Source organism: Girardinichthys multiradiatus, chromosome 13, assembly GCF_021462225.1.
Source record: "Girardinichthys multiradiatus isolate DD_20200921_A chromosome 13, DD_fGirMul_XY1, whole genome shotgun sequence".
NCBI lineage: Eukaryota > Metazoa > Chordata > Actinopteri > Cyprinodontiformes > Goodeidae > Girardinichthys > Girardinichthys multiradiatus.
Window position 1 is genome coordinate 30058896 of NC_061806.1, and position 26422 is coordinate 30085317.

Genomic DNA, 26422 nt, shown 5'->3' on the forward strand with positions numbered 1-26422 from the left:
TCTACTTCTGGTCAAATCCCCTCTGGAACTATTTGAAATTGAATCAAAAAGAGTAAAAACTTGAAACTAAAAAGAAAGGTCAAGACTTTTTCAGATTCAAGGTTTTTTTTATGCTTTCAATTTATTTATTTTTTTCCCAGTTTCAAACTTTTGACCCAGTTTGGCATGGGGGCGGGGCCTCAGATATCTGACAGCTCAACAAAACATTCCCAGCTGTTGCATTCAGGAACTGTGGGAACTGAGAATTTCTTTTAAAACATGATCAATAATCAGTGTTTATTCGATTGGTTTTAGTAAAAAAAAAAAAGAAAAAATCATGTTTCTCTGATCTAAACTGTTTTCAACACACGGCACCAATCTCAGAGAAAAAAATTTGATATTGGCAAATTTGCGCAGCGTTTTCAGTCCTTGTTGGACATTTCCTTTGCTCATAAAGTAAATCGGGAGAAGATCCAGACTGCACCTGGAGTATCTGACCGCACAGCTCTACTCCACATGGCCTCCTCTTCTTCTTGCTCTCCTGCGGTCAGGTATTAATATAGCAATACATGCCTTTGATCGGTCCTCTGAGGCCGGAACTGCCAGCACCCGTTCTCCCCTTTCTCCGGAAGAAGGGACCGAGGTAAGTGCACCAAAAGCCCACTCAGGACCTACTGATGTCGACAACCACGACATATCTCTACATTTCGGTGTCACAAGTCCATTAAGGGACGTTGCGTGTGTTTCTTTGCATAAATCCCATTTAAAACCCTTCAGACCAATCAATAAATATGTGCCTTTCCTAAACTATCATGAGGCCTGACAGTGTATCAGATAAACACTTTGGAATAGACTGAGTCACTCAAAGCAAAAATCTTAATAATGTTATTATGTTGTAAGCATAAAATAGAAAAAGCCAACCAGTTAACTGATAATGATAGTCATATGGTTTTAAAATACAGGTAAATAATGCTAGTTTATAAGTCCACCATGGAACCCCATTAATGCCAAACAGCTAGATTATATACAGGTCCTTCTCAAAATATTAGCATATTGTGATAAAGTTCATTATTTTCCATAATGTCATGATGAAAATTTAACATTCATATATTTTAGATTCATTGCACACTAACTGAAATATTTCAGGTCTTTTATTGTCTTAATACGGATGATTTTGGCATACAGCTCATGAAAACCCAAAATTCCTATCTCACAAAATTAGCATATCATTAAAAGGGTCTCTAAACGAGCTATGAACCTAATCATCTGAATCAACGAGTTAACTCTAAACACCTGCAAAAGATTCCTGAGGCCTTTAAAACTCCCAGCCTGGTTCATCACTCAAAACCCCAATCATGGGTAAGACTGCCGACCTGACTGCTGTCCAGAAGGCCACTATTGACACCCTCAAGCAAGAGGGTAAGACACAGAAATAAATTTCTGAACGAATAGGCTGTTCCCAGAGTGCTGTATCAAGGCACCTCAGTGGGAAGTCTGTGGGAAGGAAAAAGTGTGGCAGAAAACGCTGCACAACGAGAAGAGGTGACCGGACCCTGAGGAAGATTGTGGAGAAGGGCCAATTCCAGACCTTGGGGGACCTGCGGAAGCAGTGGACTGAGTCTGGAGTAGAAACATCCAGAGCCACCGTGTACAGGCGTGTGCAGGAAATGGGCTACAGGTGCCGCTTTCCCCAGACCTGGGCTACAGAGAATCAGCACTGGACTGTTGCTCAGTGGTCCAAAGTACTTTTTTCGGATGAAAGCAAATTCTGCATGTCATTTGGAAATCAAGGTGCCAGAGTCTGGAGGAAGACTGGGGAGAAGGAAATGCCAAAATGCCAGAAGTCCAGTGTCAAGTACCCACAGTCAGTGATGGTCTGGGGTGCCGTGTCAGCTGCTGGTGTTGGTCCTCTGTGTTTTATCAAGGGCAGGGTCAATGCAGCTAGCTATCAGGAGATTTTGGAGCACTTCATGCTTCCATTTGCTGAAAAGCTTTATGGAGATGAAGATTTCATTTTTCAGCACGACCTGGCACCTGCTCACAGTGCCAAAACCACTGGTAAATGGTTTACTGACCATGGTATCACTGTGCTCAATTGGCCTGCCAACTCTCCTGACCTAAACCCCATAGAGAATCTGTGGGATATTGTGAAGAGAACGTTGAGAGACTCAAGACCCAACACTCTGGATGAGCTAAAGGCCGCTATCGAAGCATCCTGGGCCTCCATAAGACCTCAGCAGTGCCACAGGCTGATTGCCTCCATGCCACGCCGCATTGAAGCAGTCATTTCTGCAAAAGGATTCCCGACCAAGTATTGAGTGCATAACTGTACATGATTATTTGAAGGTTGACGTTTTTTGTATTAAAAACACTTTTCTTTTATTGGTCGGATGAAATATGCTAATTTTGTAAGATAGGAATTTTGGGTTTTCATGAGCTGTATGCCAAAATCATCCGTATTAAGACAATAAAAGACCTGAAATATTTCAGTTAGTGTGCAATGAATCTAAAATATATGAATGTTAATAAGGAAGGCAGAGGTGTACAAACTTTTAATCATGTGGGCCAAAATAGTCATGTTAGATTTTTTTTTGTTGCTTTCCCTTCATTAAATTTAGCGTGCAATATTTTTCCAGATAATAAATCTTGTGGCTGAGCAACAGAACCATGATTTGGGTCACTCTTTCTTCTGAAAAGCTAGTTGTATTTAACCAGGTTTAATGGATAGGTCTGCCCACATGCTTTTATGTGAAAGACACTGAATGATAATTTAAAGTGTTTTATGGATAAAGATAGATTGTATTGGCTGAAGAAAAACAAGCCTTCAGGGAGGGAGACAGCAAATTGTTGAGGAGTATACAGAGGCAACTTAAAGTCCATATAAGAGACCTCAGGGAGGTGTACAAGAAGATGCTGGAGAGCAAGCTCCAGCTAAACAATTTCACAGATGTGTGGTCAACCTGATTTGTTTTGTCAGAAACTCCAGAAAACTCAGGTGGAGGCCTCAACAATCTCCTGGATCAAAGACTACCTGACAAACCACAGTTTGTGAGACTGAAGGGTTGTGAGTCTAACCAGGTAGTCAGCAGCACAGGAGCACCACAGGGGACGGTACTCTCACCATTCCTTTTCACTCTGTACAGCTCAGACTTCCAGTACAAGACAGACTTCTGTCATCTGCAGAAATACTCGGATGATTCTGCAGTCATGAGGTGGATCAGAGATGGACAAGAAGCTGAGTACAGGAAGGTGGTGGACCGCTTTGTGGCATGGTGTGGAAATAATCATCTCATCTTGAACGTGAAGAAAACAAATGAGATGACTGGAGATCTCAATAGAAACAGAAAAAGATCAAACACTATTTCCATCATGGGAGAAGAAGTGGAGGTGGTGGAGGAGTATAAATACCTCGGTGTTCACCTGGACAACAGACTGGAGTGGAGATGCAACTGTGAAGCCATCTACAAGAAGGGACAGAGCAGACTGTACTTCTTGAGGAAGCTTAGGTCCTTTGGTGTTTGCAGCAAGATGCTGCATATCTTCTATAAATCTGTTGTGGAAAGTCTGATCTCTTCTGCCATCATCTCCTGGGGAAGCAGTGTTAGGATTATGATTATTGATTAATTAATATTTATCAATAATTATAATTGAAAATCATAAATTGATAAAATTAATTCTTAACCAAAAACCCTTATTTATGAATAGAAATCAGAGATGTCATCTGGTGTTGTAATTGTGGCTCAAAGCCCTTAATAATTAAAATTATTAAATTCTCAGTAATAATTGCACAAAGGTATGTAGACTGCAAATTCCTCAAAGTGACACAAGGGCTACACAAATTGAAGGAGAGCCATGGCTATTATTGGCAAGTCCAGGGCCAGTTATTGATCATTGGTATGCAGTGGTGCGATTTTGTTATCTGCGCCCATAATGACATCTTTGTGCAGCGGATATACAGAGATAACACGGTATTAGAGGAGTTGAAAAAGAGGTGTGACATGTTTTTCTTTAACACTTACCTGCCAAAATACCTCTTCATGCCCAAGTAATAGAAAATTATAATAAAGATATAAACTCATGAACAATTAAAAAACATTTCTCATTTTATTCTGACAATAATATTACTACTGTATTCATTTCATTTTTATATATCCAGTAAAAGTACAAAAAATACATAGTGTTGTATTATGTAATCTCAATTTTAACATTAAAGTAAAAGCATTTCATACAAGTCATGAAATTCCAATGTATCTTAACACAAACTATATTTACAGTGCAGTGCATGACCTAAAGGGATCTTTTTGATGTTAGAGATGCAAGTCTCTACACAGATAAGAACTATACACATTATTTTATCATCTGTCTAATCCTGGATTGAGATTAGCAATTGCTTGCCCAGGCTTTCACCAAGCAACCATTTTGATAATTCACCAAAAGACAGGCAACAGCAAAAAGTTGATTTATGCTGCCTGTGATTGAAAGAGGAATCACTGTGCTGAACATTTTATGTTCTTTGACTCTGCGAATCACACACTCTACATGGACTCTCAGTCTTGCAATAGACTGTGTCTTTCTGATCTCTGACTTAGACAGTTGAGCTCTTTGACAGAAACGTGGGTATATGGACTTTGCCTGGTACACAGTCTTCCATAAGGAAACCCTTGTCCACCATGATGGCCATAGATGGTTTAAGGAGGGCCACAATGCCAGACTGCTTTAAGATCTCTTTATCACTGGTGGCACCTTGATAAAGAGAAGACACAAAGGTCACTGCACCATGAGGGGCTATCCCAATCAACCCTTTGAATGTGCAGTGTGACTTATAGGTGGAAAACACCTCGCTCTGGAGGAGAAGGGAGTTTGGGGTTTGACATCGCAGTTCTGTGCAATCTAAAATGACTTGAGTGTCAGCGTAGTCCTGAAACACTTCTGGGAGGTGAGCTTTCACAGTGTCTTCATCTAGCCAAATATTCACAGCTCCCAATACAGTATAAAGGAAGTTGGCCCAGGTGTTAACAATGCGACTCACAGTTGACCGATATATTCTAAATCTGTGGGCCAAATCCTTTTGCATCAGTCCCAGTGACAGGTAGTTCATGAACAGGAAGAACTCGTCAATTGGTTGAAGAACCTGGAAAAAAACAAAAGTTACCCTTTGGCAGGAAATGCATTATGACCAGTAAAATAAAAAGTTCAAAAAATTTCACCAACAAATTATTATTTAGCTCATGTTGAGTGTGAAATCCTAGTAAAACAAATTCCACTAACATTTTCTTGTTATTTAGGTAATTGTTAGCTAAATAATGCAAATGTGTTAGTGACATTTATTTTACACTTGGCAACCCATATCTTATGAGGTACCAAAAATGACAAAATGAAAAATAAATAAATACACATATAAATGTATAAATAAATAAATACACATGTAAATGTATTTATTTATTTATTCATTTATTTTCTCCTTTTTGTGTATTTATACATTTATGTATTTATTTATTCATTTATTTATACATTTTTTAATTTATACATTTATTTATTCTTACATTTATTTATTTATACTTTTATTTCTTCCTACATTTATTTCTGTATTTCTACATTTCCACATTTATTTATTTCTGCTTTTCTGTGTCCATATGTTAATGAGGTGGGTGGTTCTAACATTTGTCTTCAGCACCATTGGTTAGAATTGATCCCGATCCTGCTGTTCTGCTTCGACTCCGGTACCGAAGTTCTTTTGCTAGGCACGATGGAGGGTTCTCTTACAGCCTTTGCCAATGATTTAAGGTCATTGGCAAATGATATTGATCAAAATGACTACCTCTATTTTCGTTGTGCACGGGTCATGGAGGATTTCAATCAGCTCCAAGCTGAGATGGGTGTGGAGGTTGAGTCCACTATATTGGACAGTCTGGAGGAAGTTGGCCGCCAACTTGCTATACGCCTAGAATCAGAGGAAAGGAGGACTGGACGACCATCCATTATTTTACCTCCAGAGGTCATTGAGGCGCACCTCCATTTCGGCCATACCGCTGCAGACATCGCAAATTTGTTCGGGGTGTCTGAGCGGACAATTCGACGGCGGATGGCACAGTACGGAATGAGGTCATTTTTTTATTTAATCCTGTTAGCCTGAAGGTCCCGCGCGCTAAAACCAGAAAATGCGTTAATAAATGCAGTAAATGGCGTACCAGCAGCCGAGCATTAGGGTTAAATACCTGGTATTATTTCATATAATAGGCTAATATGATGGAATAGGATGAAATTAGTCTCGTTTTAGGCGTTTACACCTATGTCGGATATCATAAAGCTAAAGTAAAGACGGTTAGCATGTCGGCACCTTACGCTAGCAGCGGCTAACGTGTATCTGCCTGACAAAATGTTATGATTGTCATTTTTACTTATGTTCTACTTTATTAATGTTAGTGGTTCGGCTTAAACTGTATTGATTATAAATAATGAGCTGTGTTTATATAGCGGAAACAATAGTTTTCCGCGGTCAAACACTGTTGTCATGGTAACCACCATCTAACCCATGAGAAGTAGCCAGTTGACGGTTACAGTTGTGAAATCCATTGTGAACCGGAACTATAATCGTTTTGTTTTGTCTTGGACTGTGTAACATTTTATTGCAGCGCAGATTGTTAAGGCCAGTGGAGTATTTTTTTTTTTTTTCAAGCAAACATTTTTATTTCAAGTAAAGTCAATTTTTTTGTTGATGGGGTAAAACAAAGGACAGAGCTAATTACAAAGGTCATTGTTTTGTTTCTGCTGTGATCATATTTGTTTTGTGTGTGTTTTTGTTGACCAGACTCCACGATCTGTTAACACCACTGAATGACGAAGATCTTGATGAGAAAGTGACACAAATTCTGCAACACCAGCCACACTGTGGATACAAAATGATGCTTGGTCACCTGAATGCACAGGGCATCCACATACTGAGTAAGTGACCATTACCCATTCAATGGGAATTGAGAATTCCTTGTTAGTGGCGAAGGTTCAACTTGTTTCTTTCAGTACGTCATTTTTTTTTGCCATTTTTGTCTGTTGTAGGATAACGGGTACAGGCTTCCATGCGGCGTGTGGATCCTCGTGAAATTTTGATGCGGACCCTTCAGTTGAATCTACGGAGATGGAGGAGGTACTCTGTGCCAGCACCAAACAGTTTGTGGCACATAGATGGCAATCACGAACTGATAAGGTATCTGAAGAGCATTAATGATTTCAACTACTTTTACAAAATCATAGCAACCTTTGTATGAGGGAATAATCCTCACCTTAAAAATTGCATGCTTTTTACTCAGTTTTCATTTGAGATTTGTATTGATCCATGGTGGATGGATTAAAACACAATTTTAAATCAGAATACAGGTCATAAATTGAATTAATCAATTTTTTCAGTTGTGAGGGCTTTAATTAACACTGCAACATATATTAAATATGTGAACCGGGATTGTGTTGACCTGAAATGTGATTCATCAAGATTTTATGTGTGAAATTAATATGGGATTACTGAGGCAACATGTTCTGTCAATGCCCTTAAAGATAATAGAGATACAGTACCTAAAGCTTTATTTTATCAGAGCTCAGTGTCACACAACACAACGCTTGGACACACAGACAGAGCAGGTGGTGCCATTGCTCTTAAACCATTTCTATAAATATATATTGTTGTTTGAAATAAACTATTCATTCATATTTTCTCTTTCCCTTTCCTCTGCATTGTCTCCAAGATCCAAGACGATACTTGAAGTTTTTTCAGTTTCATGCTGACCCAACAGCCCTTCTTTGAATCTCTTTGCTGTCTCAATTTTCCAACCTATAAGCAGTTTAGAATATAGAAAATTACTAATTACTTCCACGCACTGTAGGGAGCAACAAACTACTGAAATAAAGCATGAAATGTGTAATTTCAATGGACCAGACCAGCAGAGCCTCTCTCTTCAATGGAAACTAGATCAACAATCTCTGGAGTAGCAGCAGGTCCCTGAGGTATCTCTAGTGTTGATGGGCCTTGCTGTCTGACGTCCTGTTGGTGGGAATCTTCTTCGGTTACCGCCATTCGTACCTCATCACTGCTCTGCAACAGTCTTTGTAAATAAAGGGGATTTTGTGAGTGCATTTCACATAATACAAATTAAAAACGGATGATTACATAATATATCAAAAGTGTAAACGAAAGGCAATATTGAAATAAAACATTTAAATTTACAACAGTTCCTTTCTAACGCACCTTTGTTGTGCAATACCTTGTGCATTCATCGTTGTGATTTTTTATTGTAGAAAATGGGAACTCCTCCCCTCACTGCACACATTTCTCCGGTGGTTCAATGTTGCTCTCTGTTTGAGATAACTGTAGAAGACATCATTTTCATATTATACACAAATATATAGGTGTAGTCTGCATTTTGTAGAAGAGAAAAACTGTTTAAAGATGAAGAACTTCATCTAGTAATAGAACATACAGTGACGAACTTACAGGAGTGGAATAAGGTTCCTCTGGAGTGGCCTGATGAAAATGGTAGCGTTCCCGATCTGACTTTGGGGATTGTTTAAATATTGAACAGTGTAGCCACTGTTTGGACATGGATCACCATCAGCTGCCGACTCCGAGTACTGCCAGCTATCTTAAGGAGCTCAAATCCACCACCGTCTCTGAGTTTTGGGAATGAGGATAATATGAAGTCTTTAAACTCTTCTGGACTTGTATGACTTCCTGAGAAGTGAAGACAGAAAAATATGAACGACAATTAACAAAAACTATATATTTTAATGTACAGTAAGAGATTCTGGAAAAACGGTTGAAGCAGGCTATATTTTGAAAAAGCATAATTTAAAAATCTGAGTCCCTGTCTCTAGAACGCATGAATAAGAACCAAAGATACGGCTGGAATTATGCTGCTTTTTCTTTATATCTTGGATGTGAAAAATATTTGAAACAATACAGTAAAAAGTGCTCCAGCGAAAGATCTTTGTGTGTTGTTTGTTTTTAAGATCACTATTCTTTTTGAATCATGAAATTACATACAGCATAACACATCCACTAAAACCGCGTCTTGTTATCATGACGCCTTACAAACCTTGAAAGGTGAGACGCTTTTCCCCCCAACCCTGCTGCTTCAAGCATTTGCTTCACAGACCGTTTAGGGACTAACTCCATATGTTTGTCCTCCAGACAAAGTGCAGCTGTTGGGACACAATGATAGATCTCCTTGCTGGTCCTCTCCCACCAGCATAGGGGGCAAACAGTCTTACAACCTCAGCTAGAATCAAGAGACAAAGTCAGACAAAAATCAGTGTGAGGAAGTGTTAATCTGTGAATTTGCAACATGTTCATTGCACAAACATACTGTACCATCCACTGGGTGTCTTGGTGTCTGTGGTGGGGGTGAAATTACAGAGTTCACCACAAAAAATTGAAAACAATTATGAAAAAAATAAATAAATAAAAAGTAGCAAATGCCACATGATTGGTGAATTCAAATGAAATTGATCCAGTAGGCTGCAACTTTATTACACAGCGTTGCCACACAGCAACCATCTTGCATTTGTCAGTTTGCTCCCTCAGAACATTGTTTGTGGCCATGCCTAAAACTTATCATTTTTCAAACAAGTTGGTTTGTCAGAAATGCTGTTGTAATACTATATTCCTATAATTACTAATGCACATTATAGTGAACTCTCATATATTAGTAACAGTTTATTAGCAAGACAACATTATGTTAGTGATTAAAAAAAATTTCACTCAAGAGGATGAACATAAGAGTAGTGATAGCCTGATAATTTAGCAATATGGAATGCTCCTTTTTAATAACAATAATAATTAAGCTACTATTATTATCTAGCACATCAAATCTGTACCCTTTGGTAGTCACCAAGGGTGTGTTTGCTGTGTTTACCATTTGATGCTTAATATATCTCTTGATTTTCTTAATACCTCTGGTATCATTAGGCTACTGCACATCTTGACTTCTGTTGTAGGCATTACACATTGGGAAGACGGGATGTTTTCACAGTGAAAATGTGATGATGCTCACATAGCTGTGAGTCAGTGTTGCAGATGAATCTAGCTCAACACCCCGTTTTCACCGTGGTCGTTTTGCTTTCCGGGAGCCTGCTTGATTGAAACAAAATGTGGATCTATGAAACTATGCAACTACTGTTGAAGATTCTGTTTCTGCATGACCTATTTCTTGCTTAATTTTTAAACACTGTTTTGCTGTAAAGTGTGAACGTTGGTGATGCGGCAGCAATGCTGAAGACAGCAAGAGGAGGGAGACTTGTCTAATACATCATTTTATTGTTGCCCTGTTTTTATGGTCGATATAACATTTGTGGACATGTTATGGATGTATGGTTCTGTGGCCTTTTCTAATCATCTCTTTGCTGCCCTAATTCAATATCTCTACCCTTGTTGCTCACTGCTACAGTTTACACACCATACCTGTTGATAACACATAAGATGCAACACATAGTCAAAAATAAACTGATACAAGAGGATGACAACCTTTAGGAGGGTTAAGAACAGGCATAGATAAAAGCAGGACTCTCCTCTCGGCCCATCTTAGGGATGAACCGAGAGGAGCTCCGGTATCTGTTCAATTGTATACTCTGTACACTGAACATTTTGGCATTAAATCTTGATTTTATACTTACTTAACCATTTCTCATTATTTCACAAGGTAAATACTTTGCTGGTTTTACTGGTTGGGTCTCACGGACCCGGTGATGAACAGGGAGGAAAGAGAGTAAAACTCCCATTTTGGTTTTGGTAAACTTTGGCAGCAACCAACAAAAAATGGGCTTCACTGCCACCCCGTGATCGACAGGGTGAACAGGAGAATCCATTCATGTATAAATCGTTTGCTTCTGTCTGATTCTCTCAGTTAACCAATGGTGCTGAAGACAAATGTTAGAACCAGCCACCTCATTAACATACGGACACAGAAATGCAGAAATAAATAACTGTGGAAATGTAGAAATACAGAAATAAATGTAGGAAGAAATAAATAAAAGTATAAATAAATGTATGGATAAATAAATGTATAAATTAAAAAATTTATAAATGAATAAATACATAAATGTATAAATGTATAAATACACAAAAAGGAGAAAATAAATGAATAAATAGATAAATAAATACATTTACATGTGTATTTATTTATTTTTATATTTATTCATTTATGCATTTATATATTTATATGTGTATTTATTTCTTATATTTATTTATTTATACATTTATATGTGTATTTATTTATTTTACATTTTGTCATTTTTGGTCCCTCATAAATATATGACTATCAAAAATCTTTTTGATGTGAGACAAGGCAAGTTTATTTATATAGCACATTTCAGTAACAAGACACTGTGCTTTACATGAACAAAACATAATAGAAAAACAAACGGGCAATGCAGTGGCATAGTAAGAAAACAATAGGTATTAAAGGTTGTAAAATGATTAATAAAAATGAATAAAGTGATCAAATGATAAAAAAAATAAAATGATTCATAAACTAAAGGGAAAAAACAATGTTTTGTAAGGACAACAGGAAAACATTTACCATTGCACTGGCAGAGTGAGGGACTTGATCAGTCTTTGTGACGCTCTGTGCCCTTGTAACCCGTATAATGTTGAGGGTGGCTGGCTCTATTTGCTTCCAAAAACCCATCAGGTGGGCATGACTTGCAAATCTGTGAAACATATAAGTTATATTGATCAGGCTAATTCATTCACATCTTATTTCAGACCCCAGAGAAGGCCCATCCAGTACTTATACTATCTCCTCACATTGTCCTGTGCCTCTCATCTAATGTATTGCACATCTGGATTACTATCACTGAGCTGTAGACAGATGACATGAGCTGCCTCCAATTTTTATAACTTGCCTGGTTGAAATTACAGTCAGTCATAACTCAGATCATCTCTGATAACCAAAACAAGCTTGACATAATTCCCAGCAATACTCACTGATTTGTAAATATGTAGTCATTTGATCTTAATTGTCATCTCTATTATCCAACTCTTGGACATTTAAGAACTATAGTCAGTATAGTCCACAGATAATGTTATTTTTACTGTTCTTCATGTAATAGCTCTGCTGATCTATGGTTCTAACTCACATACTGTGGATATTTTAATTACCTGGTAAAGAATCGTATGTCCTCATCAGACACAGAAAACCTCTCCAAACAGAACGTGCTGCTGATGGTCAAGTCCTCTATCTGTTTTCAGAGCTTTGATATCTCCTCGTCTTCGTTGAGGGAGAGATGAAGGGCAGCAGGCTCAGTACTGGCTCGGTAGTCATGTTCATGACAGGACCCTGGGTCATCTTCATCAGGGTCAGTCTGCATCACTGTTAGATCGGTGTTCGGTGGACGCTCTGTTCTTTCCCGTACTCCAAGTCATTGTGTTGGAATATTATAGTTATTCCAATGAAAAAGCACAGGAACAGCTCCAGGTTGCAGTCGTCGACGTCCAGCAGGAGTGGGAGGCTCGATCAGATCAGCAGTAACAAAATGTCGTGAACACACTCGGGAAGTATTTGTGACGATAAACTGATCTCTCCTGATCTTAACAGCCCATTGCTTCTGCAATAGGGAGTCCTTTGGAAAGGTGTGAAAGCTCAGGTAAGAATTGGACTTCGTTGATGCAGTGCAGAAAGGCACACAGCAGTGGTGGTTGGACCTGCTGTCCGTACGTTGTTGAAACAACAATTTTGCCCGTTTGCATGTCATGTTTAGGATATGTAAATGGACAAGTGATGAGTAGAAGAGACTCACATATAAATAACAAAAAGAGCGGTGAGGTGACTAGCTAGCATAGCGGGCGCTTTCAGCGACTACCGGATGTTTTTTATGTATTTTAGTTCTGACTTCAACTTAGGATATGTTTTTGCTTCAGTCTATGCTTTTTCAGCTCATCTATGGCAGCTATTTCCTGCTTTTTTAAAGTTTTTGTCAGTTCTTGCATTTCAACAACTCTTTCAACAAGTAGTTTTGAGGTAACTTTACATTGTTAAGCTGTTTTATAGCTAATAGTCTTCCTGCTCAAACAGATCAGATGACAGTTTTTCTTTGCTGTTTCTATTTCTACTAATTTATCAGATTTCAGCAGATTTTCTGCAGTCAATTTCAGCTTGTTTCTGCCAGCTTTCAGCTAAAAAATTCAGCTTACAGCATTCACACTGCATTTTCGCAGGAAATGCAAATTTTTCTAGTTTCATCTGTTTTTCCCTCCTCACTTTCCCTTATCTCACGCTCTTCATTTCTGTTGCTTTCTTCCTCAATGTCTGAAATGATAATGGCACTGTTAGCATGAGGATTGTTAAATAAAAAAGATGAAACTTATTTAACTCATTTCATACCAACGTTTACTTTAGTACAGTATCTGGTCACTGATCAGTGGATCAACTTGCAGTGGAGGTTCGGTGGTCCAGGATCCTTCCTCTTCATTGGTTCTGAGCGATGAACAAAAAGAGTCGGAACAGCATCAGCATTCAGTCTTACTTTACCTGTTTTTGTCTTTGCAAACTGCCCTCTCTCAAAGTGTGCCTGTAGAGTGATTTATTTGTTTATTTCCTTTAACATTTTACAATCATTGAGGCCCTGTGCATTTGACAGTAAACATGTTGAGCCGTAATTGAAAATGTTTGAGTGCAGATTTAACTTACAGCACACAGTTTTCTGTTATTAGGACCTCTGGTGATGGTGAGGTTGCTCCTGCTGACTTGAGCCAACCATTTCCTTCTTCTCTCAACGTCTTTAGGGAAGCCATACCTTCTGATCCCTTTCTCAGATCGATTGGTGCATCCAAATGCAGCACAGCTGACCTTGGTAAGGCAATCTACCTATAAATGATTTATTTAAATATACATTTTTAAATATATAAAATTTTGTATAAAACCAAAAATATAGTGATATGTATAATTAAACTGTAAAAATTTATCTTGTTATACCCTGTTGGGAGTATGATTATTGATTGAATAATCTTGATCAATAATTATAATTACAAATCATAATCTGACAAAATCAATTTCTTAACCATAAATCCTCATTTACGAATCGAGACCAGAGATGTTTCTGGTGTTGTAATTGTGGCTCGACGCCTCTGACAATTACAACCGTTAAATACTCCGTAATAGTTAATAACTATTGCCGGAGATGTCGCTGTTTAATCGACCGTTTCTGCCGAAACGTGTGGAACTTGAACCTTATTTTGACTGACACATCACTTTTTGCACACAATGAAACACCAAACGCTCTCTCTTTATCTATGTGAATATTTATTAATTTTCACCTACTCAACATGCAAAATTCTACATACACAGGGGTAAACACATCTAAATAAGCAAAATCAACAAACGGTAGTGGGTATGTATTGAGTCAACCAGCAGCTTATGGCACAACAGAGGAAAGGAGAGGATATGAAAAGGGGGGTGTGGTGATGACTGGTGGGGGGGTTGGAGCGCAGCTTAGAGTGTCTTTTATGATCTTCTGATCATAAAACTTCCCCCTTTACTCCTGAAACAAAGGATTGATAACTTTTGGCGGCAAGCTAGCACAGTGAGATTGAAGACAAAGGTAAAATGGAGAATTTTACCATGAGGTCGTTTTAACAGTCCAGTTTTGCAACGCACCCGCGTTCAGATAGTAAACACAAACAGCTCTGGGGAACACGGCGGATCCCGATATTACATAACACATCAAAGTTTCAACAAGCAAGGTTACATGCACATATTATTCAGAACACATGAGATCCTAACCAGTGATTCTGATCGCTTCTACAACCTCTGACCCTGCCCAGGCCTCGTAATAAAGAAATAAAAAAAAAGAAATGGGTTTTACTTGTGTCGTCTTCTTCCTGAGCGAGGGAATTCGAGCGAGGAAAAGTGGGGTTGAGTTAATTGTGCGTCCACAATTAACTTCAGGGGAACGGTCAGTCTTTGTCCTTCGGTCTTCTTGACAAAAAGGAAAAATATGATCTGACCATCAAAGTCGACTTGGAAATGAAACACGGTAGCGGTTCGTCTCTCCGAAACTCCGTGTCTCCAGTTACGTGTTAACTCACGTCTTCGATCGGCAACAGTGAAATCTCTGGCCTTCTTAGTCCAAAAACTTCAGTTATGAATAGTTCGTTGTCCAACGAGAGAGAATGAATGAAACTCTTCACAGAGTTCTTCTCTTAAAGTGACGCGCTTCGATCACCAGATCTGATTTCCAGCGGAAGGCAGCTTTTCAAACATGAGCGCCTCCTATATAGCATCCTGTGACGTCAGACTGGGGACGCCCAGTCATATCAGTCGCAATGCTTGATGGGATATGTAGGAGCGGGCTGTCCTGGGTACAAAATGGCCGATGCCATTGGAGGGGCACAGTGACGTCCAACAACAGGCAGATAATCCAATACTCAGCAAACAAGTGGTCCAACAACCCTCAACATCTTTATTAGCATTTTTAACTTTCTTCCTATTAGTTTTTTCAAAGCAACACATTTTATGACTTTTTTCAGTCTGACTGCAGCTGTGACAGATTATTTCTGAGGCCTCTGACCTGTCGCTCTATTGTAGTTTTCAGGGAGGTAAGTAGATATGGTGGTTGTTGCTGTCAACGATGCCAAGGATGAACCCTCATTAGGACTTCAGCACATTGTCCAAATTTGATCAGGTATTGTAATGACTAAACAGTATAAATTGTAGTAAAAGTGGAACAAGGGTGAACCTTCCCAGGAGCTTCTGCCGACCAAAATTACCACAAGAGCTCAGCAACGACTCATCCAAGAGGTCACAAAAGACCCCTCAACATCCAAAGAACTGCAGGCATCACTTGCCTCAGTTAGGTCAGAGGTCATGTCTCCACCATAAGAAAGACACTGAGCAAAAATGGCCTGCATGACAGAGCTCCAAGACAAAAACACTGCTGAGCAGAAAGAATATTAAGGCTTGTCTGAGTTTCTCCAGAAAACATCTTGATGATCCCCAAGATTTTTAGAAAAATACTCTGTGGACTAACAAGACAAAACTTGAACTTTCTGGAAGGTGTGTGTCCTGTTACATCTGGTGTAAAAGTAATACTGCATGTCATAAAAAGAACATCCATCATACCAACAGTAAATATGGTGGTGGTAGGATGATGGTCTGGGGCTGTTTTGCTCCTTCAGGATCTAGAAGACTTGCTGTGATGAATGGAAACATGAAGTCTGCTGTCGACCAAAACATCCTGAAGGAAAAGGTCCAGTCATCTGTTCCTGACCTCAAGCTGAAACTTGGGTTCTTTTTCTCACAGGATCATATAGGTTTGGATTTGTTTCTCCCTTAATAAAAGTCTTCATTTAAAAACAGTTTTTTTGTGTTTACATGTGTTGTCTTTGGCTAATATTTAAATTGGTTTGATGATCTGAAATACTTAAGTGTGACACAAAAAAAGAAATCAGGAAGGGGCAAAAACGTTTTCACACCACTTTATGTTCCTCTTCACTCTCAGGATCTTTTCTTTCATGACCACTGATGTTCCCAGTGCTGCCAAAAAGTAATAGATAATGTCTAAAAGGTGAAAACTGTGATCCTATCTCAATATGGCTAAGGTTAAAAGTGGAAAAAACTTCTTTAATCTTTAATTAACTGTTAAAGTAATATAATGAAGGAAAAATGAAATCAGTTCCTCTGTAAGAACTGGATTAAGAGCATTGAAACAGAATAAAACAGGATTTCATTGCAATAAACAATAACACGTGACTACAAGCCTAACATTTTCATCACAAAACTAAACCATATTGCTAACCTCCGTCTCTTTATGTCTTTTCTGTCATCTTTAACAATTTGTAGTGGTGCTCTTTTTTTTTTTTTTACTCTTTCTTTCTCTTCTCATTTAGAAATGTGCGACTAAACAAGTGTGCAGCACTCTAAAGGCTTCGTGTGCAACGCTGTGGGTATTAGTTGTAGTTTCCGTATCAGCGCATATCACATTAGGAAATTAATTATCTCTTCAACACAGGGGCCGCAACAGGGGCCAGGGCCGGTTCTACAGGGGCACTGGCCCCTGTTGGCCCCTGTGTAAAACATGCTCTAGTTGAGTCATGTTCAGATGGAGAAACAGAAGAGGGCTGCTTTGAAACTGTGAGATCGTGGCACCTTCTAAACAACCAATTAAAGAAATAGATCGACTTTAAACAACCTTTTAAAAGTCTCATTCAGTGTGAAAGTTGTGTGTAAGGAAAATACAGCTGGATCGCTGCCTCTTAGAGAACATTTCTGTGTTTTATTCCAAAACAATCAACATAATCACACACATGCTCCCAAACAGGGATTTCTTGAACCTCCACCGTGACTCTTGCGGAGGGTTGGACCAGGAGACCTGCGATGCTGCTGCGGCTGAGGTTGAGTGGAAGGTGCGGCGGGCGGAGGGATTATGGGAACCGTGGGACGCCTCTGCTGATGCCGCTGATCAAGGACATGCCGCCAGCGGCCGGTGGTATGGGAGGGTCGGATGCCGGGGCGACTAAGAGACCCATGCCCTCTGACCCGTTCCAGGTCATCCTGGGACATCCGCAGCTGCTCCATCACAGTCTAGAAATGAGGGCCGAACAACGGAGGAGGAGAGCCGAAGCCACATCTGTTGCTGCAGAAAGGTCTGCCACGCAGCGATGCGGGAGAAGCACACAGCCGATGCCGCACAGAGGTCCAGGATGGTGTCCGCAAAGTTGCAGAATTCCTCCACATCTTCCGGGGCAACTCCATCTCCTGTTCCTTCTTTGAAATGACGTAGGCCAAGAAGGCGGTGTTGTTCGTTGCGTAGCGACCTGAGCGGTGGGAGTAATCTGTTAATCTGGCCGTGATCTGATCGCTGGAAGTGGGGGGCTCAGGCCGTCGGTTTACTTGTTGGCGTCAGTGCAGGAAAGCGGGGCCAGACTGGATCTCAACGGGTGGGATGCAGCAGGGCCGAGATCCATTGGTGGCAGTGGCAGAACTGGCAGTTCCGGTGGCAGAACTGCCACAGTCTGCCGCAGGGTGGCAGGGGATTCCTCGAAGGTGCCAGAAGGTGCCAGACCGGCCGTAAAAACTTGCCAATGCGGTTGCTGCTGTTTTTGTGGAAGCTGATGCTGATTATCGGCAAACGGGATGTCATTATTGTTATAGCCTGTTACCTTTAAATAATGATGTCATTATTGATTATTATTTAATAAACAGCTTTAGACCGATAACATAAGGTGATTGTATTTACTTGACATGGAAAATAAATAGCACTATGTGTATGTGTGACATGTTGAAAGTGTGATGAAGATTTATTGCACAAACAGCCGGTTCATTATCACGTCACACATAAACACATAGTGCTATTTATTTTCCATATCAAGTAAATACAATCACCTTATGTTATGGGTCTAAAGCTGTTTATTAAATAATAATCAATAATGAAATCATTATGTAAAGGTAACAGGCTATAACAATAATGACATCCCGTTTGCCAATAATCAGCATCAGCTTCCACAAAAACAGCAGCAACGGCATTGGCAAGTTTTTATGGCCGGTCTGCCACCCAGCGCCACCCTGCGGCAGGCTGTGGCGGCTCCTCTGCCACTGGAACTGCCAGGTCTTTACCACTACACCCTTCTGGTTTAGGATTGGCAGATCCAGGAGGGATCAGTTTCAGAGGGAGCACATGAAGGTTCAGAGGTCAGTAATTCAATAAATGTAGATTTAAGAACGTCAATTAATAGCCCATAACACCGACATATAAAACCCCACACCTTTCAGGAGCTGATTGAAGGTTTCAGGCATTTACTGAGATAACTGAAGATTTGTCATGGTGAATTCCTATGAATGAAAATATTTTATAAATTAAATACATTTTTGATTTATTATCTGCATAGAGGCTGATGAAAACCCTCAGCAAATATAAAACGTAATCAGTTTGACCGGAATTTCTATTTTACATTTTTATAATTTTGTATTTGGTTTTAACAGAGAGGACTTCATGCATTTGACCTGAAACCAAAGAAGTGAATTGCTCCAACACCTCAGACTGTCATCACTAACATCTAATGGGATATTTACGAAGCGAAGGTCAAACATCTACCTCCCTCACATTTGTCCTGAGTAGCTGAAGAAGTATTTGGTGTTTTTAAAGAGACTCTGATAAAACGTTGAATCTCATCAGCTCTTTATTCTCATAAACTCCAGGTTCATAAATGTTCTTCTTTGACATCATGAAACTCAGCGAGTTGTTTTATCCTGTTTTTTGTTGTTTTATCTAAACTGTTATTTTCCTTTGCTTTGTCATTTTCTCACATTCACACCTCCTCATTTACCCTTCAAATGATATATGGCTAAACATTTAAGTTTCTGAAGTAACTTTTTAAAAATGTATCTAAATTAGCACATCAACTTCAAGCTGTTGAGAAAAGATTTAACCTTGCAAGAACAAGCTGAAAACTAACAAAATACGTTGGTTCTAGAATAAAGATAATTCATACAAAACAAAATAACATTTTGTTAGCATTATCAGCTACATATACTTATCCATCAATTCAGGAAATTCACATTTTAAGGTAAATATTCCTTCAGCATTAACAATGTTTAATATTTCTGCTCAAGATGTTTGAAAAACCAAAATACAGACAGGAACTCAGAGGAATCATGATGACAAGGAGAATTTAATGGCGGGACATGAAACCAGGGTAAAAACAGCAGAAAAAACCCTGCAGAGAATGATGAGAACAAAGGAGCTTAAATACTGAGGACTGAAGAGTGACTTTGAAACCAGGTGAGTCTAATTAGAGGGACGCTGAACAGCTGAAGAAGAACGATGAGCAGAGAACAGAGGAGGAGAGAATGAAACTAATCCTGAGGATCTGTTAACCTAAAGGGAAAATTTTAAAACTAACTTGAGTCTGAACTGAAATGCAAAAGAACTGAACACAAGAAATAAGTTAAAAGAAAAACTCAATACAAAGGAATGAGCTAATATGGCAAGACCTAAACAATAATAATAAACAACCCAGAAATTATCAGAACACCAACATATCAAGCTCTCATTTGAGCCTTTAAACGATGCAGACCTGATTTTGGTTTAATATAATTTATTTTCTTAACTCCAGCTACATCTTATTTGGCTTCTGTTCTCCACCTGGAACCATGAAAATAAACCTCATCTGTTCAAGCAGGTTGGAGTTTCCAGAGTCACTTTATTCATCTCCCCTGAGAGCTTTCCTTAACTAAAGTCAGTAAAAATCTGACTTATACATTTAAATGTTTTTAACTTTATTAAAATAGCATCAATACTTTTCTATTTTGATTGAGATCTGTTCAGTTTATTTATACCAGCAGAACCAGAACCTGTTTAAACAAGATATCATCTTAAATCCAGAAATATGTAATCAAATAACTTCAATCATATCGATAGATTGATTCTGTCATGATCTGTCAGTGTTAAGGTTGTGAGTTTCATATTAGCTTCATCTCTGTGTTTATAGACATTTGTTACTTCCTTGGATTCCTCTGTTAGGTGATTTTAGTTTCTATCTGTTTCCTCCCTCTTTATGTTCCTTAGTTGACCTTTTTCTGTTTAATTAGATGTTTTGTTATTTCCCAGGACTCCCAGCTCATCCGTATTAATTAGCTTCCCTCCTTCAGTTGTTTTGCATTATTTCCCATATTTGGAAGTTCTCAGCAGAGATTTCAGGGCACCTTGTTCTACAGAGAAATCCAGCATCACTTAAAAGTGAGGAAAAAAAACATCACTTCAACAGAAAGACATAAAATAAAACCTCAAAGCTACAGTTTGACCCAGATTTAAGCGACTAATCCTTTCAGTAAACTCCTATTGGCTTCTCTGGTGTTTTTCTTCCACTTCTCCTTATTTTACCGAAGGAACCAGAGCTGAACGTTTACTACAACGTCCTCTGGACACAGAAACACAGCAGTGGTCAGTTTATTACAGTTACCACCCAGGTTACTATGAAGCTCTTCTGTTTACTGGTTTTCCTGGGATTAAAAAGGGCTGCATCAGGTGAGACAATTATGTTTAAATGATTGTTATAAAAATTATTTATATTTACTAATGACATGTTTTTTGTAGGATCAGAAACATTAAAACTCTTGGTACATTTGTCCACATTGACTTGTTTTAAGTTGAGGTGTTAGGGATTAAGTAACGTGACTAGTAATCTCCCTGTTTTACCGTTTTATTATCTGGTAAATGGTCTGAATTTATAGTGTTTTTCTAGTCATACTGACCACCAGAACCGGTCCAAGGCAGAAGCAAACTTAGCCGCTGCTTTATGATTATTTTATTATCACATTTATTATAACACTTTGACACTGTCTAATATGCAGTTGTACTGTGATTTTGTATTTAACCTTTATTTTAGATAATGTTGGAACATGTCTCTTATGAAAATAATATTTTATTTCTACAGGATATTTATCCAATAAAAATAAAGGTAAAATAAAAACAAAACACTGTTAGTGGTGATGTTCTTCACAGGAAGTGGGGCTCAAATTAAATTCTGCTTAAGTCTCCATTCAACCTTGGGCCAGGCTTGCTGAACTCTCAAGTTCTTTACACTAGAGCCAAATTCACGCTTGGGGTTAAGTGCCTTGCCCCAGGGCACATGGACATGTGGCAGGAGGAAGCTGAAATTGAACTAACATCATTGTATGATAACTACTCCACCCACTGAGCCACAGTCCCTTGGTGTTCAGACATAAAGTAAAAACAAACATGAGGAGTGATTGTGTCTCTATCCTCCTAACTTTATTTTGCACGAAGGACGACTGACTGTCTTTTGGTTTTGGTTTGAACTACAAATCCTGCAAAGATCTTCATAGAAAGATGTTCAATCTTGAAGATGCTCTGATGTTACATTGCTGACTCCACTAATCTGGTCTCACTTCCCTCTCATGTTGATTTTCCTGATTTTAGAGGTCAGTGGGTGGAGATCAAAACGGGGAGGCGGCAGAATATTCTTTCAGTCTTTGAAGCTATAATAAATACAAAGTCTTTATGGGTCCCTGAACTATTTTACATTTCCAGACCAAGGTGGCTCCAATCAGACTAAAGCAATGAGTCTAAACTAAAATCAATGCTTCTCCCAGCTGTCATTAAACACTCTGAAACCAGCTCTAAAGGTTTGCATAAAGCAGGTTATGTTTGTTTTAGTTTCAAGGCATTATTAAAATATGATAAAAACCCCATGATTACCTGCAATCTGTAACCAGTTATTTTCTCTATTTATGACTGATTAACATAATATAAATATATACATCACTACAGAAATCTCAGGGTATAAACCTGATAATAATTTTGAACCACTTGAGCTCCCATTCCTTGTATTGACCTAAAAATTTATGTTTAAATCCAGATGCGATATTAGCTCATGTAAATAATTAAAGGGACTCCAGACAGGAACATGAAGGCAGCTTGGAGGACACATTAAGAGCTTTACATCCTTTTGTGATGTTTCTAGACCAACATCATCAAATAAACGTCTTATTGAACAAAGAGTGAGATTATCTTGATACAAAAAGATTATAATTGAGGTCAAATATTTTGTTTAAAGTGACAAAAAGAAGCTTGATTCTTTGTTCTTAAACTTTTATTTTGATGATGCAAACATGAAACCTATGACCTGGAAAATAAAACATTTGGCCAAGATGAGTTAAAATGCTTTATGTTTTAAAGCTTTTAGTTCTTTAAAGACACATTCATAATATAATCCAAATATATAAAATGTTAATGTTTTGTTTGAGAAGATGAAGACCTGGATGGACGTTCTCCAAGAGGAAGTTATGAGCCTCATTTAGATTATAATTTAAATCATTTTACAGTTGATATTATCTTTTGGATCCACTTACATTAAGTTTGATAGAATTTGCTGGATTAACTGTACGATGATGTTTACTGGGGTTGGTGAAATAAATCTGCAACCAGAGTTTATCTTTCTGATGCAAACTTTTCTCTGTGTGGAGAAATGACAATAAACAAATGACCAATTATGTAATTTTATTTCAGGATTTGTACAATTTGTGGATAAAATAATCAGAACATTAAACAAAACTAAGCAGCAGCTTGAGGAAAACTTTAGCGTCTTCTCTAACAGTAGGAGAGAAATAATATTGAAGAATGATTCATAAAAATCTTACAGCTGCGAGTTGTTATGAAATTACTACAAACCAAAACTCATTTAAATAATATAATCTTTTTCCTTTACTTTTCTCACAGTGACCCACTCTCTGCAGTATTTCTATACTGGATCTTCTGGAGTCCCAGACTTCCCAGCATACGTGTCTGTTGGGAATGTCGATTATATTCAGATTAGTCACTGTGACAGCAGAACCAACAGAAACGTACCCAAACAGGAATGGATGAACTTTACAGTGGAGGACCGGGACATTCAGACTCAGGTCTGTTTGACGAACCAGCAAATCATTAAGACCAACCTCGAAATAGCAAAGCAGCGGTTCAACTACACTGAAGGTTAGTTTACCTGTTCTTGTCTCTAATCAGAGCTGGACCTCATCTGTATGCAACTCCAAACACAAATTTATATTGTGTCTCAATTCTAATACATTTTATTAATTAAAAGGCATAAAATAAACTGTAGAAGCAGGGTTATTTATCTGACTTCTCCTGCTGTCATTTATGTGGTGATTAGTGACCTAAGAACAGACACATGGAGCAGAAATAATTTGTAGTGACATTAATTTAAGATTTAATTAATATAACTATCAAACTATAAAAATAAATTTTTTACGATTAACTGTTACATTCATGAGTTATTTTATCTGACATAAATGTAAATTTAACGTTTTTAACCAACTTGTTTATATGAATTTAAAATTGGAACATATTCTTGATGAACTACAAATTTAAAATGTTTTAAGCTCTATGCTCAGTAAGAAGTTAAGCACTCCTGGGGGCCCCCTGCTGGCCTGGAGGCTCAAAGCAGCAGCATGTTTGCAAGTAAAAACACATAAAGTTTTTGGTGCCTTTTGCTGTTCAAAACTGGATCTGATGAGAAAACATGTCTGCAGCATTCATACAAAAACATTGTAATTGTTAAGTCCAGAAATGATTCGATAATTTATGTGAAGTTAAAAAAACTTTATACCAGAATCCAACTAAATGTTCAGTACAAACTGCTGAGTATTTTCCATCATTGAGCCACAGTTGTTCTACAAATGTTTCTTTTGTCTAAAACATTTTCATCATGTTGTTTAATATAAAATATTATGTTTCTGTTTTTCAGGTGTTCACATTTACCAGGCAATGTATGGCTGTCAGTGGGATGATGAAACGGGGTACATTCATGGATATGAACAGTACGGTTATGATGGAGAAGATTTTATATTATTTGACCTGAACACAAAGAAATGGATAGCTCCAAAACCTCAAGCTTTCATCACCAAACACAAATGGGACTATAACCGAGCTCTGGTTGAACAAACTAAGGGTTACCTCACCCAGGTTTGTCCTGAATGGCTGAAGAAGTATGTAAACTATGGGAGGAGATCTCTGATGAGAACAGGTAGAAATCAGACCACATTAGATCTGACAAAAACGAAGTTATTGTGTAAATAATGTTAGAGAAAAGCTGTAAACTGTTTCCTTGTTTCTACCCAGATCTTCCATCAGTGTCTCTCCTGCAGAAGACTTCCTCCTCTACAGTCAGCTGCCACGCTACTGGTTTCTACCCAAACAAAGCTGAGATGTTCTGGAGGAAAGATGGAGAAGAGGTTCATGATGGTGTGGACAAAGGAGAGATCCTCCCCAACAACGATGAGACCTTCCAGATGAGTGTTAACGTAGATCTTTCATCAGAGACATCTGAAAACTGGATGAAGTATGAATGTGTGTTTCAGCTCTCTGGTGTCAATGAAGACATCATCGTCAAACTGGAAAAAACTAAAATTAGGACCAATTCTGGTGACAGTGTTAACAGAGCAAATTAAACTTTCACAAGCGTTTCCATCGGTACGTTTGTCCTGATTTGCTTTCATTGTTAAACACCGTGATCACACTATCTTTATCTGACTTGCATGAAGAATCACTTACCTCAGCATGTTAAATGCTTGGAGTGGCTCCAAAGGCAAAACGGTTTTAAATATTTCATGAATAATTTCACTAATAAATATCTCACCAGTTAGAGGCATCCATGAACTGTAGAAAATATTCAACCTTCAAACTGAGACAGTGAAATTTTACACTTATTCATTACAATAGACACACTGTACAAAATGGGAGCACCTCAAAAACGATACATATACTTCATAGATGTGACGAGACTTGATGTTTCACTAAATATGCATAATTTCTTCACTTTTAGTTGATTTATAAAATAATTTTTAGATTTGTCAACAGATGAGAAACTGTGACAGTAGCTTCACTTTGTGTGTAAATATATCAAAAGGTTATGCTGGTCAAGATTTATTTTGTTGTTAATCATCATGTTCTTGCATTTCAATAAATAATACAAGTGAAATATGTTTTTTATACAAATGTTTTAACAAAGCAATTAAACATAAATAATTCAGAATGTAAAACAGGTCCTTTTTCTCTCAATGTTTGATTTCTTATCTTTTGTTGGAGTTTTGAAATTAGAAAAAAAATCTTAGCCGTAGTTTTGTTAGTAATTAATAAAAAGTGAAGTTCATTTATAAAACTTGGTGTTTAATTTTTTTTCAAAGAGCTTATTCTTCCTTTAAATTATTTTGTTTGTATTAGCTACTGTTCATTGGTAAATTTTCAAGCCTAAAAAGAACCAAGATTATGTTTTTAAAACCTAAAAAAAACACACAATATGAACTAAGAAAATTCTAAAAATAGAAAGAAATATTTCTACCAAAAACAATAACATCAAGGGATTATCACATTAACTGCTTCCAGTTTTAAAAGAAGATTGACAATAATCTTTTTTGCTGTATAAACCAGATTGTATCATTTTACTGGAAAATGTCACATTATGGTCAAATAGACCTTTGTCTTTATTAGAGTTTAAAATGTGCAGATATTACCCTGATTTACAGCGTAAGTTTCTACCGCAGGTTCACTGTGTGGCAACAGAGGTTGTAAACTAATATAATATTTGACCAATATGTTCAGTTATTTTATTGAGGCTGGTTCCCAGATATAGAAACCAGACATCATGTCAGAAATCCCTTAAAAATCTTTTTCACAAACAGCAACAATGTTGCCTTTAGACAATTATCATTTAAAACTAATCTGCCTGATGTGAAGGTTGAAAGGAAAACATAGATTATAAATAATCAGAACATTTGATCATCAAAGAAGAGATTTTTTCCTATGTGGTTAAACAGACAGGAGCATCCCTACAAACAGAAACGTTACATTTAATCAAAAGACGATCCTGTCAGCTTTTGGAGGAAAACTAATCAAAAAACATTTTTCATTAAATATAGTTGAAATTAATTATAAACTACATCCCAAA

General features: G+C 37.9%; 1 protein-coding gene and 1 long non-coding RNA gene across 9 annotated transcripts; one reads left to right on the top strand and one right to left on the bottom strand.

The window, feature by feature from the left end:
• Window positions 1–485: 485 nt before the first annotated feature.
• Window positions 486–25636, top strand: LOC124878932 (major histocompatibility complex class I-related gene protein-like). Of its 7 annotated transcripts, none has more exons than XM_047383133.1 (9): window positions 486–622; window positions 6788–6921; window positions 7033–7180; window positions 13673–13686; window positions 13775–13812; window positions 20844–20982; window positions 23197–23451; window positions 24224–24502; window positions 24598–25636. In XM_047383133.1, the coding sequence occupies exons 3-9, from the start codon at window positions 7053–7055 to the stop codon at window positions 24924–24926; spliced, it is 1182 nt and encodes a 393-aa protein (XP_047239089.1). In that variant the 5' UTR covers window positions 486–622; window positions 6788–6921; window positions 7033–7052; the 3' UTR covers window positions 24927–25636. The 7 variants fall into 7 exon arrangements, with proteins under 7 accessions (XP_047239089.1, XP_047239085.1, XP_047239087.1 ...); XM_047383129.1 differs by lacking the exon at window positions 486–622 and adding an exon at window positions 5810–6081; XM_047383131.1 differs by lacking the exon at window positions 486–622 and adding an exon at window positions 5810–6069.
• Window positions 7716–9077, bottom strand: LOC124878943. Of its 2 annotated transcripts, none has more exons than XR_007040907.1 (3): window positions 8459–9077; window positions 8229–8332; window positions 7716–8069 (listed from the first exon to the last, which is right to left on the bottom strand). It is a non-coding gene; the product is annotated as an uncharacterized LOC124878943 (long non-coding RNA). The 2 variants fall into 2 exon arrangements; XR_007040906.1 differs by having other exon boundaries at window positions 8213–8332.
• Window positions 25637–26422: the final 786 nt, after the last annotated feature.

Coding starts and splice junctions, on each gene's coding strand:
- LOC124878932 (XM_047383133.1), top strand. CDS start 7,053: ATGCGGCGTGTGGATCCTCGTGAAATTTTGATGCGGACCCTTCAGTTG. Junction 20,983..23,196: donor ATTAAAAAGGGCTGCATCAG/GTGAGACAATTA, acceptor CTTTTCTCACAG/TGACCCACTCTCTGCAGTAT. Junction 23,452..24,223: donor GCGGTTCAACTACACTGAAG/GTTAGTTTACCT, acceptor TCTGTTTTTCAG/GTGTTCACATTTACCAGGCA.